Raw genomic sequence first — 19,023 nt, 5'->3', positions numbered from 1 at the left:
TGAGACACGACTTTAATGGCTAGTTTAGGACACACTAATGTGTTGTGATTGTAATGTGTGTGTTCGACTTGGAGTGGAGTTTGTTTTCCCTGAGCTGTCTTGGGAGCTTATCTGTAGTTCTTGTATTTTACCTTTACCATCTATGCAGTTAAGGCACTCAATTTGCATGCTCTTGGCCCTGGTATTAGACCCCTGGTGGATTGGGGGTTAGGAGTTTCATCACCCTATTAACCATTCCAATTTCTCTTCTCGGGTAATTGAGAAATAGCCAATCCGCCAAAATAAATATGTACTCCCTCCGTCCTAAAATAAGTGTTGTTGATCTAGTATAAATTATATTAACTTAGTATAAATTTTGCGACACTTATTTGAAGACGGAGGAGTATTCAGAAACAAGCATCACCTAAGCAAATAGTGTCCTCTAATGAGTGATTTGTCAACCAAAATTTCTATTATAACATATACCCGATATATATATATATATATACATATACATATATATATATACATATATATATATATATATATATATATATATATATATATATATATATATATATATCAAACTCATGTATACATATTTACACCATTACGTAAGTACGCACCACGCAAGTTCACAACAATTAACGAATAAACCAATACCATTCCCACCCGTATAATTAGCCTCTACGTTTTTCATACTTCTCCAAAACACCAAAAGAGAAAGAAATAAATAAATAACCCCCAAAATCGAAAAAAAAAAACACAGTTTGCGTACGTACGCGGGTACCTGTACTGGTATGCGTGTACATATATCTGTTCTGCTCGACACGACCTATATAGCAAATACGTAATCAAGAAAGCTCAAAAAAAAAAAACGTAATCAAGAGTCTTTGGTGTGCTCCAGCACGTCGACCATGAGCTGCATCGCCTTCACCTGCACCTGCAGCCGCATGATGTAGTCGGCGGCGCGGAACAGGAGCTCGTCCACGCCGTTTTCTTCCGCCATCTCGTCGCTGCTGCGGTGATCGCCGCCGCTCGGGACGAGCCGCCTCAGCGCTTCCATCTTCCTCCTGATCACCTCCACGCTGCGTCGCCGCCCGGCCGTTCTCCTCGTCGCCTTCTTGCCGCTCCTTTTCTTGATATTCCTCGGCGACGACTTAGGGGCCACGGCGGAGTATGCCGGCCCGCTCTTCGCCGTCGTGGTGTTGGTGGTGTCGTTGCAGTAGATGCTGGCGTGTGCAACCATGGCTGATCTCGATCGCGAGGGCTGCTACTTGGAATGTGAGAGGGAGAGAGACAGAGAGGCAAGTGCTACGTAGAGTGGCTAGAGGAGATCAGTCAAGGAGAGGGAGATAATGGAGCTGGGTGACTGAGTATGCATGTGTTGGAACATGGCGAAAGGGGTGCCATATATTATATAGGAGAGGAGAGGCCGGGTTGGAGCTGCTAGGTTGGAAACGGGTTAGATATGTGGGGGAATTAGGTGTCAGAGCATAAAGAACCCATGTTGTGTCCTGTGATTAAGCACGCACATGCATCAAGCATAGCTAGATCATATATATGTATATATATATATATGTATGTGGATCACATACTACTGCCTTTATTTTTAAATATAAATCTTTTTAAGATCTTATTATAGACTACATACGATATATAGACATATTTTATGAATTTATTTATTTTGTTTCGTATGTAATTTATAGTAAAATGTCTTAAGAACGGAGCAAGTATTACTTTATTTTATGTGATTCTAGAAAGAGAGAGTAGGAGGGGGTGGAACCGTGGAAGCATGTTGGCATGCATGGAGGTATTGCTTGAGGGAGAGGGCATGCATGTTCCTCTTAACTCAATGCCACATGCCACCACATGATATATATCTTAAACAACCAACATTTCTGATCTTCTCATCCATCCACGCACAGGCAGACACCTCTCATACAGCACCAACCATGCATGCACTCCCCTTTAAATCTCCTCATCAGAACACCCTGTACCCTTCCCTCCACTGCATGATCCTCCTCAAGGCGCCACTACCATTGCATATGCATGCATGTGTGATGTGTCAAGGGCCCACATGCACCATGCCACTCTAGCTCCCTGCCACCTCAGCAAAAGTGCATGCAGCACAGAAAAAAGTCTCCTGCGTCATGTGCGCACACACATAGTCTGCTAAGCACGATACACTGCATGTAATTAATACATCTCCCTCCTACATAGTTTGCTACACATACATAGCATGTTAACTATAGTTAAGTACTGGTTGAGATAATGCCATAATAATGTGCCACCATGTTCCCCTCTGGGGAGCTGATCATGGTATGCACCATTGTGCCGATTTAACTAATTGGACTAATCAAATTCGTTGCACATGCAGGCCATCTCCATGATTTGGGGGCCTGATTTCCGGACATGTTCTCCTCTTTGACATATATTCTTCGGTACGGTAACGTGCACGACACCCTTGATCTTGATCCGCGTGACGATTGGAATGTTCCGCTGACACGTGTTGATATTGCCAACTGCCATCCGCTGGCAACATAGAGCTTCTTGTGCTACTGCCGGCACATGTATAGGTAGGCCATGACGTCAATCGGCACCTTATATGTTTACATATGTGCCACTGACAAGTGTTGATCGTGCCAGCTGTTGCTACATCGCCGACGATCAATTCATGGGTTAGCGCAATTTACGGGATAAGAATTAGTGCTTAATTGCCATGAGCAGTACGTTGTGCACTTTCTAGGAAGATTCCTAGAGAGGTCATGGAGCAGTATAGTCTACTAGTTAATTGTGTTGATGCATGGAAGTATGGCGGCAGCTGAACATCGATGACTAGGTTCGGTCGGTTGATAGTTAATGTTAGGCATGTGATTAAACAACTAAACGGGTTAACCGGACTGCATGCACATGGATAAGTCAAACATATAACACAACAAAGGTCAATTATCTATGTAAGCAATAGTATATTAGGAAAAAAGATAACGTCCGTATGTATGGGCGTTTGCAAACCGTCCATACGCATGGATTTGCGTTCGTTTATGCTTTATATTAATTTTAGTATTTTTAGCAGTTTTTTTGTGTCACGTAAGACTAGATTGTTGTGTGGACATTTAACTACTTCGTCCACACTTCCGTTTCTTTCTCAACAAGATTTTTTTTTGGTTTTGGTTTAAAAATGTTTTATCTCCTAATTAAAAAATTCAACTAAAAATCTGTTTTCACCATTAAATCTGTCTCGACGAGATCTTCAAAACTATATCCCATGTTGATGTGTTTCGATGAATTTTTTTCAGACAACAGTTGTCATGATGTTACATTGTAGTTGTTATAGTGTTTACACTACAGTTGCCATGATATGTTATATCTATTTTTTCTTCTAGATTTTAAATCTAGCGTTATATTTTCAACTATCTTTTATGATAATTTTTATTAATTGATCATGGTAATTTTTAGTAATTAACCACGACAAATTTAATTCATGGATCATGGTAACTTTTAGTAATCCATCACGGCAAATTTAGTTTATAGATCATGGCAATTTTAGAATTTTGACCATGATCAATGAATTTTTTTTGACCAAAAGTTGTCATGATGTTTACACTATAGTTGTCATAGTGTTTACAATAAAGTTGCCATGACATGTTCTACCTATTTCTTCTTCTAGATTTAAAGCTACCGCTACATTTTTTAACTACTTTTTACGGTAATTTTTATTAATTGGCCATAACAATTTTTCCATCATGGCAATTTTAGTTTATGGTTCATGGCAAGTCTAGTTTCTTGACTCCCCGTTTTATAGTATGTCAAAATTTAGTTTTAAATGTTGAAGAAAAATAGCTGAAACATATCATGGCCAGTTCAGTGGAAACACCATGGCAACTACAGTGTAACATCATGGCAACTGTTGGCCAAAAAAATATTTTATCAAAACGTATTGATATGAGATCTAGTTTCACAGATCTCATCGCGATGGATTTAATGATGAAAACAGATCTTCAATCGGATTTTTCATTTACAAGATAAAATATTTTAAAATTGGAAATTTAAAAAGATACCCACATGCATGCATCCAATGAATGCGTTAGTTGTTTTACCCACACGTCTACGTATGGACTGTTTTCCTTACACACCACACGGGACGTGTGGACAACACCCCTTAACACCCACATGTGTGGGGACCCATATATTATGGTGTGATGTAAAAGTAATGGAGTTCAATTTGTGCGGTACTAATAGTTATATGAGCAAGAGGGTGTGATGTAAAAGTAACGGAGTTCAATTTGTGCGGTACTAACAGTTATATTATGGTGTGATGTAAAAGTATTGATTGGATTAACTACTAATCCTGGAAAGCCTACCATAGCTCTCCGTAACCCCTTGTCGCAAACAGAAAAAAAAAATCATCGTAAACCCACAATTCGCTTGAAAACTCATTGTCCCATTATCTTGATTCAGTGAGTTCATAAACTCTATTTTTTTTCTTGTAATGGTGGTGTGTGTGATTAGTTACATTACAATATTTGTTGAGTAACATATATAAGATCATCTACTAGAAAATAAAATAAATCATGGTCACTAATTCACCACTCCGTGGTAGGCTACCAAGCGATGAAATGTTGTTGGACACTATGCGATCTAAGATAGAGTTGGTGTCCCCATTGATCATGGGTAGTGTAAGAGCATCTTTAGCAGATTCCATATATCGCCGACCCATAAAAATCGTTTACAGTTTGTTGGAAAACATTTTTTACGGGCAGGTGTGGACAGTGGTCGAGCAGACCCCGCAAAACGGACCCGCAAAAAAAGATATTACCGCATTTCAATTTCGAGCATTAAAACACATTTTTTTTTGCTTTTTATTTTCTTCAAAGGCATTGGATACATAATAATTCATCAAATCTTTGCTAAAGTAGCAAGACCAAAGAAAACAAGAATCACAATTAGGCATTTTAGAACATATCCAACTTCCATAACTGCTCCCACTAGTTGGAGAAACATCTTTTCCATGCATTCAATGTTGATCTGCGGATTCTTGATCTTACATTCTTCATTATTCGACTTTGATTCTAAAGAATTAGACATTGCTTCCCCTCTAATTTCTTTTTTAATTGCACACGCAGCCGCATCATTAGTCCGAGTTATACTAAGGAGTGACGAACATCTATTAAGTTTCTTCCTATCTATAAATCGATGTATTCTTCTTCTCAATACCAAAATGAGCATCCACCTTCCTACACACATGAACATCTCAATAAGCTACCGAAATTTAATCAAATAATAAGTTGACAAAGCCGAACGGAAAGAAGAACGAATACCCATCTGAGGTGTTGTCGCGTGCTAGATGTGAGACACAACATTGTCTCTGTGCAGTCGTCACACAATATGAGCGGCATCAGCAAGCCGTCGAGCCGCTGCATGAGCACCGAGCCCGGGCGATGGCCGGACGAGTCCTTACCAAAAAATCGACGACGACAACTAAGGATGAACTAGTACCTGCATGGGGCGCTAGCACTTTGTCGGGGCTGTGTGGGATGCTCCCCGACCAATCCATGGTTTCACGCAGCTGCTGGTGGCCGGAAATTCCATATCTGGCAAGCAAGACAAACAATTGTCGATCTGCAACTTTCCGGCTGGCTGAGGCAACATGAAGGGGTAGAGGTCAATCCCGGGCGTGTGACGGCCCGCCAGCGTGATCCCGGCGGCTGGTATGGCCGGAATCGTACGTGGCAGCCTGATACGTCTTCGTCGTATCTACTTTTCCGAACTCTTTTGCCCTTGTTTTGGACTCTAATTTGCATGATTTGTATGGAACTAACCCGGACTGACGTTGTTTTCAGCAGAATTGCCATGGTTTTGTTTTTGTGCAGAAATAAAAGTTTTCACAATGTCCTGAAAATTTACGAAGATTTTTTCTGGAATAAAAGAAAAATACCTGCGCAAAGATCCACCGGAGGAGGTGGACCAGTGGGCCACAAGCCCACAGGCCGCGACCATCCCCCTGGCCGTGTCGTGAGGGCTTGTGGGGCCCACGTGGCTCCACCGCCCCCAAACTCAGCTCTATATCTTCCGTCTCGTCCGGAAAAAAATCAGAGAGAAGGTTTCATCGCGTGTTGCGATACGGAGGCGCCGCCACATCCTGTTCTTCATCTGGAGGGTAGATCTGGAGTGCGTTTCGGGCTCCGGAGAGGGGAAATTGTCGCCATCGTCATCATCAACCTTTCTCCATCGACAATTCCATGATGCTCTTCATCGTTCGTGAGTAATCTCATCGTAGGCTTGCTGGACGGTGATGAGTTGGATGAGATCTATCATGTAATCGAGTTAGTTTTTGATGGGGATTGATCCCTAGTATCCACTATGTTCTAGATTGATGTTGCTACTGCTTGGCTATGCTTAATGCTTGTCACTAGGGCCCGAGTGCAATGATTTCAGATCTGAACCTATTATGTTGTCGCCAATATATGTGTGTTTTAGATCCTATCTTGCAAGTTGTAGTCACCTACTATGTGTTATGACCCGGCAACCCCGGAGTGACAATAGCCGGAACCACTCCCGGAGATGACCATAGTATGAGGAGTTCATGTATTTACCGCATGTTAATGCGTTGGTCCGGTTCTTTACTAAAAGGAGAACCTTAATATCCCGTAGTTTCCACTAGGACCCCGCTACCACGGGAGGGATGGACAATAGATGTCATGCAAGTTCTTTTCCCTAAGCACGTATGACTACATACGGAATACATGCCTATATTAGATTGACGAACGGGAGCTAGTTACTTATCTCTCCGTGTTATAGCTATTACATGATGAATCACATCCGTAATACTCATCCATCACCGATCCACTGCCTACGAGTCTTTTACTACTGGTCCTTGCTACGTTACTTTGTCTAGGCTTGTCCCTTGCTACAAAAGGGATTGGGCCACTCTGTTGCTACCGTTGTTACTCTGGTGCTGCTGCTACTGCTGTTCCTTGCTACTTCGCTGCTACTTGTTGCAAGATCTTTTCCGACACAGTTGTCGCGGAAGAATAGTCACTCGTTCATGTGCAACCTACCGGCACCATTGATACAACAGTTAGGAATAGTCTGCCGTCAACAGATCTATTTATGGCACCGTTGCTATCATACTACTTTGCTACTGATACTTTGCTTGCAGACACTAATCTTTCAGGTGGTTGAATCTGACAAACTCAGCTGCTAATAATTGAGAATATTCTTTCGCTTCCCCTTGTGCGAACCAATAAATTTGGGTTGAATACTCTACCCTCAGACACTGTTGCGATCCCCTACACATGTGGGTTATCAAGGTTTTTTCTGGCGCCGTTGCCGGGGAAGCACAACTATAATCTCTGAGTCACTTGGGTTTGACGTCTGCTGATCACTATGAGGAATCCGAAAGATCGAAGAACTAAAATCCTACCTTCCACTACGAGGAGAGAGATAGAAAAGGGAAAAGATGAGGAGGTTCTGAAGTATTTGGTCCCTTGAGTCGCAGAAGTTCGAGCGTGCGAGTGGCCAAGCGACGTGTTCTTATGCGCCGCTGGAATTTATGAGGACTTTTATCACTTGGTGGAGAAGCAGGCCTTACCGCCTTCGTTGAAGATAAGTGTCGGCAATACCTCCTCCTCACTAATATCTTCGTACAAAGCTTTAACTTCTATCCGAGGTCCTATGGTTGAGTTTAAACTTTATGATATCCCCCAGCGCATGTCACTCCAGGATTTTTGCAATGTTTGCAAATTGCCTTTTGTTGGGGATATTCATGAACCTCGTCCACGGGACTTGGAAGCTTTCATCGGTACTATTGTTGTAGGAGAGGAGAGAGGAGCGTCTTGCTCTAGAGCTGCTAGCATTCATTTTCCCGTGCTTCGGTACTTCTCATTATTTGTGGGAAAATGTTTGATTTGCCGTGGGAAAGCTGGGTCACTTAATTCCCCAGATCTTGCGGTTTTGCACGAAGCCCTTTATAACGATAAAACTTATAGCTTGGGCGCTATAGTAGCTCAACGTTTGAACCTGAACCGTTCTAAAGGTGTTGTCCATGGAGGTATCTATGCTACCCGTCTTGCCAGACACTTTGAGATACCTATTAGACTGGAGGAGGAAGAAGAGGTTCTTCTTCCCGAGAGATATCTAGATTACGATAGCATGGTTCGCCATGACTTTCTTGATAGAGATATAAATAGAAGGATGATTTATAACCTGGTATTTTGTTAGGGTACTCGTGAGACTATTACTTTGCCTGCTCCTTCTTTGTTCAATCTTCATGCAGGCAGGTACACTATTATGCCCTCGGACATCTACGCATATTGGGGCCTAGCCCAACCACAGGTGCCCGTGCCCGAGCCACCAGTGGAGTACTAGACACCAGTTTATCAATGGGAGCCGGAGGAGCTCACACATCAGTGGCATCCTCAGTCCACTCCGGAGTACCCCGGAGCTGGTTATTTCCCTCCTTGGGAGTAGACCAAGTTAGGACAAAAGCCTAAGCTTGGGGGAATATGTATTCTCACCGACTTTACATTCTTGCTTATGCTTTCACTTTGTTAGTTGGTGTTCACACATTGCCACTGTATCATCCATGCTAGTTTATTTTCTTTTTCTCGTTTTATTTTCGTTTGTCTGTCTAGTTTGAGAAAAAACAAAAAGATTTTCTTTTCTTCTTTTGCTTGTTGGGAGCTTTCCCGTGTAGATAGTTTTCTTTTTCTTTGGGTCAAGGTAGAAGATATTGGTTACAATGTTTAGTGGCTCTTGCATGCATACCTGTTTAGCTTTCATAGATCCATATTACTTTGTCTTCTCCTTTGTGTTTGCCTGCACATTCCAGCTTTAGTCCAATGCACGAGCACTCTTATTATTGTTCACATCATTCGGTCGTGCAAGTGAAAGGCAATAATGACGATATATGATGAAGTGACTGAGCCTGGAAAAGCTGGTATGAACTCAATCTACTTTGTTTTTGTAAATATGACTAGCTCATCATGCCTGATTCAACTTTGTTGTGAGAGAAACATGTTTGCAATGACAACTTAGAGATCATAGTTGCTTATGCCATGCTTATTTAACTAGGAGCTTATAATGGTTTGTCTTGGTTGCCAACATGAATGTTGAGATGACTATGATGTAGTACGATAGGATGGTATCCTCCTTTGTATGTTTCAAGTGGCTTGACTTGGCGCATGTTCACGCATGTAGTTGAAACAAAATCAACAAAGCCTCTATGATGTTCATGTTCATGGTGATTTATGTCCTACCCATGCTTGCACTCAATGTTAGTTAATCTCAATGCATTTTGATGACTGTTGTCGCTCTCTAGTTGGTCGCTTCCCAGTCTTTTGCTAGCCTTCACTTGTACTAAGCGAGAATACTGCTTGTGCATCCACTCCCATAAACCCAAAGTTGTGCCATATGAGTCCACCATACCTACCTATGTGCGGTATCTACATGTCGTTCAAAGTAAATTTACATGTGCCACTCTCTAAACCTTCAAGAAATAATCTGTTTTGCATGCCCGAACCGCTCATGTGGTGACAGGGGGCTATTGGTATCTTCCATGCTAGGCGTGTTACCCTCGATATGTGTTTATTCACTATCATTCACGAGAAAGGGGACGGTAATTGGAATTCCCAGTTCCATGCTCAAATCGAAAAGATAATTGCAAACAAAACTCCCCCAGGATTGATGTTGGTATGGACGGTACCCGAGGATTCGGCTAGCCGTGGAGTGTGATTGATTGGTGGTGGGGGAGTCAAAACTTTACTTTTCTGTTTGGGAACCGCCTATAGCATGTGTAGCGTGGAAGATGTTGAGAACTCTTGGTCATTGTGTTGATAATGAAAGCATGCCACCCAAAATTATTATCTCTGTTTTCAAAGCTTGAGCTCTGGCACCTCTGCAAATCAATGCTTCCCTCTGCGAAGGGCCTGTCTATTTATGTTCCTCTTGAGTCATCCTCCTCTCACAAAAGCACCAATTAGAGAGCACCTCTGTCATTTTTATGCTTTGCTTTTAACTGTGTTGAGTATGACTATGACTGGATCTTCATTGCCTTGAATTACAATGTTTAGTCAGCCCTTGGTCTTTTAAGGTGCTCTGCATTTATGTTTTGCGGTCTCAGAAAGAGCTAGCAAGATACCATCTATTCGTACTGCTTCATGTTATTTTGATTGAAGTGTTGACGTTTGAGGCTTATTATTATTTACTCGCTAGTTGATTATGCCATTGATATGAGTTTACCGTGAGACCTTGATGTCATGTGCTCATGTGGTTTGATTGTGATCTTGCTGAAATTCTGGTTATGAGTTAGACATAGTTGCAACAACAAGATCAAACAGAGTTCGTCAAAGTTCTTCTTTTGTCTCTTTCAGTTTGTCAACTGAATTACTTGATGACAAGAAAGGCTTTAAGCTTGGGGGAGTTGATACGTCTCCGTCGTATCTACTTTTACGAACTCCTTTGCCCTTGTTTTGGACTCTAATTTGCATGATTTGAATGGAACTAACCCGGACTAACGCTGTTTTCAGCAGAATTGCCATGGTGTTGTTTTTGTGCAGAAATAAAAGTTCTCGGAATGTCCTGAAAATTTACGGAGATCTTTTCTGGAATAAAATAAAAATACGTGCGCAAAGATCCACCGGAGAAGGTGGACCAGTGGGCCACAAGCCCACAGGCCGCGCCGTGTGGGCTTGTGGGGCCCACGTGGTTCCACCGCCCCCAAACTCAACTCTATATCTTCCGTCTCGCCCGGAAAAAAATCAGAGAGAAGGTTTCATCGCGTTTTGCGATACGGAGGCGCCGCCACATCCTGTTCTTCATCTGGAGGGTAGATCTGGAGTGCGTTTCGGGCTCTAGAGAGGGGAAATCGTCGCCATCGTCATCATCAACCTTTCTCCATTGACAATTCCATGATGCTCTTCATCGTTTGTGAGTAATCTCATCGTAGGCTTGCTGGACGGTGATGAGTTGGATGAGATCTATCATGTAATCGAGTTAGTTTTTGACGGGGATTGATCCCTAGTATCCACTATGTTTTAGATTGATGTTGCTACTACTTGGCTATGCTTAATGCTTGTCACTAGGGCCCGAGTGCCATGATTTCAGATTTGAACCTATTATATTGTTGCCAATATATGTGTGTTTTAGATCCTATCTTGCAAGTTGTAGTCACCTACTATGTGTTATGACCCGGCAACCCCGGAGTGACAATAGCAGGAACCACTCCCGGAGATGAGCATAGTATGAGGAGTTCATGTATTCACCGTGTGTTAATGCGTTGGTCCGGTTCTTTATTAAAAGGAGAACCTTAATATCCCGTAGTTTCCATTAGGACCCCGCTACCACGGGAGGGATGGACAATAGATGTCATGCAAGTTATTTTCCCTAAGCACGTATGACTACATACGGAATACATGCCTACATTAGATTGACGAACGGGAGCTAGTTACTTATCTCTCCATAGTATAGCTGTTACATGATGAATCACATCCGTAATACTCATCCATCACCGATCCACTGCCTACGAGTCTTTTACTACTGGTCCTCGCTATGTTACTTTGTCTAGGCTTGTCCCTTGCTAGAAAAGGGATTGGGCCACTCTGTTGCTACTGCTGTTACTCTGCTGCTGCTGCTACTGTTGTTCCTTGCTACTTCGCTGCTACTTTTTGCAAGATCTTTTCCGACACAGTTGTCGGGGAAGAATAGTCACTCGTTCACGTGCAACCTACTGACGCCATTGATACAACAGTTAGGAATAGTCTGCCGTCAACAGATCTGTTTCTGGCACCGTTGCTATCATACTACTTTACTAGTGATACTTTGCTTGCAGACACTAATCTTTCAGGTGTGGTTGAATCTGACAAACTCAGCTACTAATACTTGAGAATATTCTTTCGCTTCCCCTTGTGTGAACCAACAAATTTGGGTTGAATACTCTACCCTCGAAAACTGTTGCGATCCCCTACACCTGTGGGTTATCATAGCCCGATGACGTTGGTTGGGGGAAAGCGTGGGCTAAAATGTCCCACCCGCCAACCGCTCCCGATATATACAGGGCACCAAAGGGGCGAGGGGAAGAACCTGCGTTTTCGCGGGTTGGGGTGGGTATTTTGTCGTGCCCTGCAAAAATATTTACGGGTCCGACGCGTTTGCAGCGTCTGATCGGGCTACTTTTTTCGCACGAACCCATATTTTGGTGGTTATTTTGCAGGTCGTGGCAGTATACGGGGTTTTCTAGAGATTCTCTAAACGAAAGATATGGGAGGAAATCAGACTAGTTGAAGGTAAAGGAGAAGATGAAAAGAAAAAAGTGCATTCTAAGAGCATCTCTAGTCGGACCCCTATTTCCTCCTCCATCGCCCGAAACGTTCGCTCGGCCAGTGCCCGGTCAAAAAAAATTGAGCCAATCGAACTCTTCATTTTACCCGAAAATGCCCGGACTGACCGGCACCCCTCATACCCGTCTCAAATGTGGGGAGAGTATGAGGGGTCACGGGTGTTGAGGCATAATTTATGCGTAAGTAATTTTGGTGATTGATGACAGTACCATACAGGACTAATCGTGTGTGTCAAGGTTTCACGCAACATTCGTCAACGGCACAAGACGACACGACTCCTCTCTTCGGGAACGGAAGCACGGCGCTATCCTAGATTCTCTTCATTTGAGTCATAGGAAAGCCGTACTATTAAGAGGGGATCCGTAGTGGAAAGGTTTGGGTGGAATCTATCTTTGCACACGCACACCTCTATTTTCTCCCTTTCCTTTATCCATGGAGCGGCCCTCGCCTGTTTGTTCTTTGCGTCTCGGCAAAATGGTCCCCAGCGGTAGTATCGTTGGTCCCAGCGGTAGTACCGCTGGACTACCAGCGGTAGTACCGCTGTATCCAGCGGTAGTACCGCTGGCTGGCGGTAGTACCGCCCCTGTTCAGCGGTAGTACCGCTGGCCAGCGGTAGTACCGTCCCTGGTCAGCGGTAGTACCGCTCCAGGTGCCCTGTTCCACCTACCTAGCGGTAGTTCGTGGACGGACCCTTTTGCGAAGACTTTCTCGGCGGTAGTAGTGTTTATACACTACCAAGGGCGAGCGGTAGTACCGCTGGAAGCCCCAGCGGTAGTACCGCGGGTTCCAGCGGTAGTACCGCTGGAGGCCCCAGCGGTAGTACCGCTGCATGCAGCGGTAGTACCGCCAGGCAGCGGTAGTACCGCTCCTTCCCAGCGGTAGTACCGCTGGATCTCGGGCAGAGAGTGGGAAAACGGTCTGAATTTTCCCCCCACTATATAAAGGGTTCTTCTAGCTGAGGAACCTTACCTCTTACCTCTCTAAGCTCCATTGTTGCTCCACAAGCTTAAAAGTGCCCGATCTCTCTCCCTAGCCAATCAAACTTGTTGATTCTTTAGGGATTGGTTGAGAAGGCCTAGATCCACACTTCCACCGAGAGAAAAGTTGATTCCCCCACCTATCCCTTGCGGATCTTGTTACTCTTGGGTGTTTGAGCATCCTAGACGGTTGAGGTCACCTCGAAGCCATATTCCATTGTGGTGAAGCTTCGTGGTCTTGTTGGGAGCCTCCAAGCTTTGTGTGGAGTTGCCCCAACCTTGTTTGTAAAGGTTCGGTCACCGCCTTCAAGGGCACCTATAGTGGAATCACGGTACCTTGCATCGTGCGAGGGCGTGAGGAGAATACGGTGGCCTTAGTGGCTTTTTGGGGAGCATTGTGCCTCCACACCGCTCCAACGGAGACGTACTTCCTGTCAAAGGGAAGGAACTTCGGTAACACATCCTCGTCTCCATCGGTTCCACTTGTGGTTATCTCTAACCTTTACTTTGTAGTTGCTTTTCCTTGTTACAATATCTTACTTGTCTTAATAGGTCTTGTTGATAGCTTCTATAGGGGTCACCTCTTTGTCATATTATTTGTGAACCCGTATAATGTTTACCTTAACATGTTAAGATTAATTAAAAAGTGGTCGTTGTCTATTCACCCCCCCCTCTAGCCAACCATATCGATCCTTTCAATTGGTATCAGAGCCACGTCTCTTTATTAAGGGTTTAACCACCCGAAGAGTATGGAAGGCGAAGAGGAAGTGAACCATGGGCAACCCGAGGGCATGGACTTGACTTCGGTCACAAGGGACGACTTGAATACGGCTATGGCAGCCCTCAAGACGTCCTTGACGAGCGAAGTCAAAACCATGCTTAAGGAATTAATTGATGGTCTTAGAAGTTCACCCGAACCGGCTTTAGTGGTTAAACCCACCATTTCCGATTCGGAGGCCAACTCCTCTAAGGAAGCGGCTAAAGGTATGCAACCTGCTTCACCTCACGAAAAGGATGGGACTGGAACACATGCCTCTGTTCCACCTCCCATGACTTATGGAGGACCCGTTCTCGCACCTCGTCTTAATCCTGTTGGTCCTCCTCCTAAACTTGTGAAAGGTGACTTTGCTAACTGGGTATTTTCTATTAAGTCTCATTTGAATCACAGCTCAACAAACTTGTGGAGAATTATCGAGCAAGGATATTACCCCCATGACCCAAGCAACCTCACTCCAAGAGAAGATGCAGACAATCAATATAATCACTCTGCGTTGTTTATCCTTCAGTCTGCTGTGCCACCTGAAGATCTTCCCCACTTACGTCCCTTCACATTGGCCAAGGATTGTTGGGAGCATATTATGGTGTTGTATAAGGGAAGCTCAAGTATTCAACGATCCAACTATGAAGTGATACTTGATCAGGCCGATGAGTTTGTGATGAAGGAAGAAGAGGACCCTCGTGATCTCTATCGGAGGGTGACTGCTATTGCCGTGGCACTAAAGGATCATGGAAGTAAGGATGTGGATGACACTTGGGTCAAACGCAAGTTTCTCAAAGCCATCATGCCTTTCAACAAAGCCATGTCATCTGTCATTCGTCAGCGGCCAGACTTTCACTCTTTGTCTTCCAGTGAAGTGTTGGATGAGTTCATTGCAATGTCAATCATGAACGAAACTGCCGACAATGCACTTGCTCGTGTCCGATCAAAAATCACTTCAACCAAACTTGCGTTGAAAGCAAGAGTAATGCTTGAAGAAGAAGAAGAAGATGAGGAAGAGGAGAGCTGCCCGGAAGACACAAAGTATGCCTATCATGAGCACATGGCTCTTGCATCAAGGCAATTCTGGGGAAATAAAAGGAACTCAAGACCAACCTTCAACAAGAACAACTCAAGTGGTTTCAAACCCAAACAACGAGTAAGGACATGCTATAACTGTGGCAACGTGAGTCACTTCGTGGAAGAATGTCCATATGAGAAGAGAGAAGACAATGGAGGCAAGCTCATTCGCAAAGACAAAACCAAATCATTTCCAATCAAGAACAACTTTGTGAAGAAACCTCACCCAAAAGGAATGGTGGCCCTGGAGGAGTATCCTTCTGATGATGATGATGATGATGATACAGTGGCAACGGCAACTGTTGCTATAGCCACTACCCCTTCCCAGAAGGTGTCTCTTTTCAACGCCCCCAACGAGAACCACATCACCAAGTGCCTCATGGCAAAAGGTACCAATCAGGTAACTTCTATCATTAAGACCAACATTACTTCTACTCTTTCATTGTTAAATTGTGTAAAAGATAGTGATGTTGGAGAACTTAATGAACATGATCTTGATAAGTTTCTATGCACTATTAAGGGAGAAACCAAGAAGCATTTTGTTGCTCTCTTGGAACAATTGGGTGAGGCCACTGACCTTATTGAGTCTCATGAGGAGACCATCTCCGAGCTTCATGGACATAGTCGTGACTATGCCGATGAAATTGCCGAATTATCTAGTACTCTTGAAGAAGAGCGCACTCTTCGTCTGGCTCTTGAGGAGTCATATAACGATGACTGCACTAATATGCAAAAGAAACTGGATCATGATGTTGTTCTTACTCGCATGCTTAAATCTGAAAAGTATGCTCTTGAGGTTGGCCGTGACAGACTCAAAGAAGAGTTTGACATACTTGACAAGGCCCACAAAGCCCTGAAAGGTGTTCATTTCGCTCTGAAAGAGTCTCATGATCAACTCCAAGCAAAGCTTACCAAGGAGATCTCTACTTGTCCTCCCTTTGTGCTAATTGATAATACTTGTGCAACTAACCCTTGTTGTGAGCATGTTCATCTTGTGGAAGAAAATGCCAAGTTAAAGGAGAAACTTGAGAAGGGCCTTGTGTCATGCAGACAAGGTGAGAAGAGTCTGAACGATCTCTTGAGCACTCAAAAGGGTGTCGTAGGAAAGGAAGGAATTGGACTTACCTCCAAGTCAAAAGGTAAAAGGAAGAACAAGAGCAAACGATCTCTCACCCTCATGGACATCTTTGTCAAGGAGGGTGAGGGTACTCAGAAGGTGAACAGGAACAAGGTGGACTATGGGAACCTCAAGAAGGGCAAAGCCGCTCCTACTAACACAGCCGGCAAACTCAATTCCTCTTATGTGTTATGTTGTGCTAGTGATGGGCATGTTTATGCCAGATTTATTGGTTCCTACGATGAAGATATTGAATGGGCTATCTGGGTTCCTAAGACCCTTGTCTCTAACATGAAAGGACCCATTAAAAAATGGGTACCTAAAACCAAGCCTTGATCTATTGCAGGAGTTTGCTTCCGGTGGGGTGTCATGGTTGCTCGATAGTGGAGCAACAAATCATATGACCGGAAGCAAGGACTTAGTGGTGGATGTGCACCCTTCTCCATCTATGCCTACCCATGTCCAATTCGCTGATGCATCCTTGTCAAAGGTATTGGGATTTGGTAAGGTGGTCGTCTCTCAAGATTTGTCTATTGAGAAGGTCATGCTTGTTGAGTCTCTTGCCTACAATTTACTTTCCGTTCGTCAACTTGCAATCATGGGTTTTTCCACATTCTTTAATATTGACACTGTGGTCCTCCTAAGGAGCAAGACTCTTAAAGTAGCCTATGTTGGACATGTCGAAAATGGTCTCTATGTGGTAAACTTTTCAAAGCGACCCACTAAGACTGCGACATGTCTAATGGCTAAAGTTGACGTGGGCTGGCTTTGGCATCGCCGTTTAGCTCATGTCAATATGAGGTCTTTGCAAAGTCTTCTGACAGGGGACCATGTTCGTGGACTAACAAATGTGAGCTTTGCTAAAGATCGTGTTTGCAGTGCTTGCATTGAAGGAAAGATTCATGAAACTGCTCATCGTCCATCAACTCTTATCTACACTAAGAGGCCATTGGAACTTCTTCACATGGATCTGTTTGGTCCTCCAACATTCGATAGTCTTGGAGGCAGAAAGTATTGCTTAGTAATTGTTGACGACTACTCAAGATATACCTGGGTATATTTCTTCAAAAGGAAGAGTGAAACTCAACAAACGGTCATCAACTTTGCCAATGAAGCGCAACGTCAACATGAAGCAAAGATCTTGATGATTAGGAGTGACAACGGCACCGAGTTCAAGAACTATACCCTAGATGAGTTTCTAGGTGATGAGGGAATAAAGCACCAATGTTCTGCACCATATACCCCTTAGCAAAACGGCGTGGCAGAAAGGAAGAACCGGACCTTGATAGACGCTGCAAGAACAATGATGGCAGAATTCAAATCTCCATACAACTTCTGGGCAGAGGCCATCAACACAGCATGTCATGCGTCCAATCGGCTCTACATCCGCAAAGGCTTGAACAAGACTCCGTATGAGATTCTAACTGGAAACAAACCCAATCTCAAGTACTTCCGGGTATTCGGTTGTAAGTGTTTCATTCTTAAAAAGGGAGCTCGGTTAGCTAAATTTGACTCTAGAGCACATGAGGGTATCTTTGTTGGTTATGCTACAAACTCTCATGCTTACCGTGTCCTCAACAAGTCCACCGGACTAATTGAGGAGACGTGTAACGTGGAGTTTGACGAAAATAATGGCTCCCAAGTGGAGCAAAGTGGTCTTTGTGATATAGGTGATGAAATTCCTCCCGAAGCCATAAGAAGAATGGGGATTGGTCAAATACTCCCCATTAAGGAACCCCTTATGGCCGAAGGAGAAGGACAATGCTCTACTCAAGTGGAGCCATTACCCCCACAAGCCTCACACGCTTCCGATGAACAAAGAGAAGACTCTCAACAAGTTGATCAAGCTCTCGGTCAAGATCAATTTCCTAACAATGGTGATATGCCCACTCAAGCACTGCCCCAAGACCTTGAACCAACACGAGATCAAGATCAAGAGCAACCACTAATACAAGATCAAACTAGTGAACCTGCTCAAGTCGAAGGACAAAGTGATCAGGAGACTGTCTCACAATTCCCTTCTGGAGCTCAAACAACCGGCTCAAGACGCAAGGGCAAACAAAAGATACAAGTTGATGCTCCCCTGTTATCTAATGAAGAACTCTTGGAGCGTCGAGCAGCCAAGAATGCGAACAAGCTGAAAGCCAAGTCACATCTTATGAAGAATGTTCTTGGTAGTTTAAAAAGGGGAGTATCTACCCGTCAACAACTTTGGAATTATTGTGAGCATCACGCGTTTGTCTCGTATTGTGAACCTCAACAGGTACAGGAAGCGCTCGATGATGAGGATTGGCTTATGGCCATGCACGAAGAACTTAACAACTTCGAGCGCAACCAAGTATGGGATCTAGTGCCACGACCAACGAAGGAACATAATGTCATCGGGACCAAATGGATATTCAAGAACAAGCAAGATGCAAATGGAATTGTGATTCGAAACAAGGCAAGATTGGTGGCTCAAGGCTACTCCCAAGTCGAGGGTATCGACTACGGTGAAACCTTTGCCCCTGTCGCTCGTCTAGAATCTATTCGCATGCTACTTGCTTTTGCCTCTCATCATAACTTCAAATTACAGCAAATGGATGTGAAAAGTGCATTTCTTAATGGTCCTTTAAATGAGTTGGTATATGTCAAACAACCCCCGGGATTCAAACATCCCAAGCTCCCAAATCATGTGTACAAACTCAATAAGGCACTCTATGGTCTTAAACAAGCCCCACGCGCGTGGTATGAGTACCTTACTGAGTTGTTACAAGATCGTGGGTTTGAAATTGG

The 19,023-nt window shown here is 43.8% G+C and overlaps 1 protein-coding gene across 1 annotated transcript; it reads right to left on the bottom strand.

Moving 5' to 3' along the window:
• Positions 1 to 592: 592 nt before the first annotated feature.
• LOC123407708 lies at positions 593 to 1,383 on the bottom strand. The gene has a single exon (XM_045100901.1). The coding sequence runs from the start codon at positions 1,226 to 1,228 to the stop codon at positions 863 to 865; it is 366 nt and encodes a 121-aa protein (XP_044956836.1). The 5' UTR covers positions 1,229 to 1,383; the 3' UTR covers positions 593 to 862.
• Between the last annotated feature and the right edge of the window lie 17,640 nt (positions 1,384 to 19,023).

This window comes from Hordeum vulgare, chromosome 1H (assembly GCF_904849725.1).
Source record: "Hordeum vulgare subsp. vulgare chromosome 1H, MorexV3_pseudomolecules_assembly, whole genome shotgun sequence".
Classification (NCBI taxonomy): Eukaryota; Viridiplantae; Streptophyta; class Magnoliopsida; order Poales; family Poaceae; genus Hordeum; species Hordeum vulgare.
This window is presented reverse-complemented; position numbering and strand designations above follow the sequence as displayed.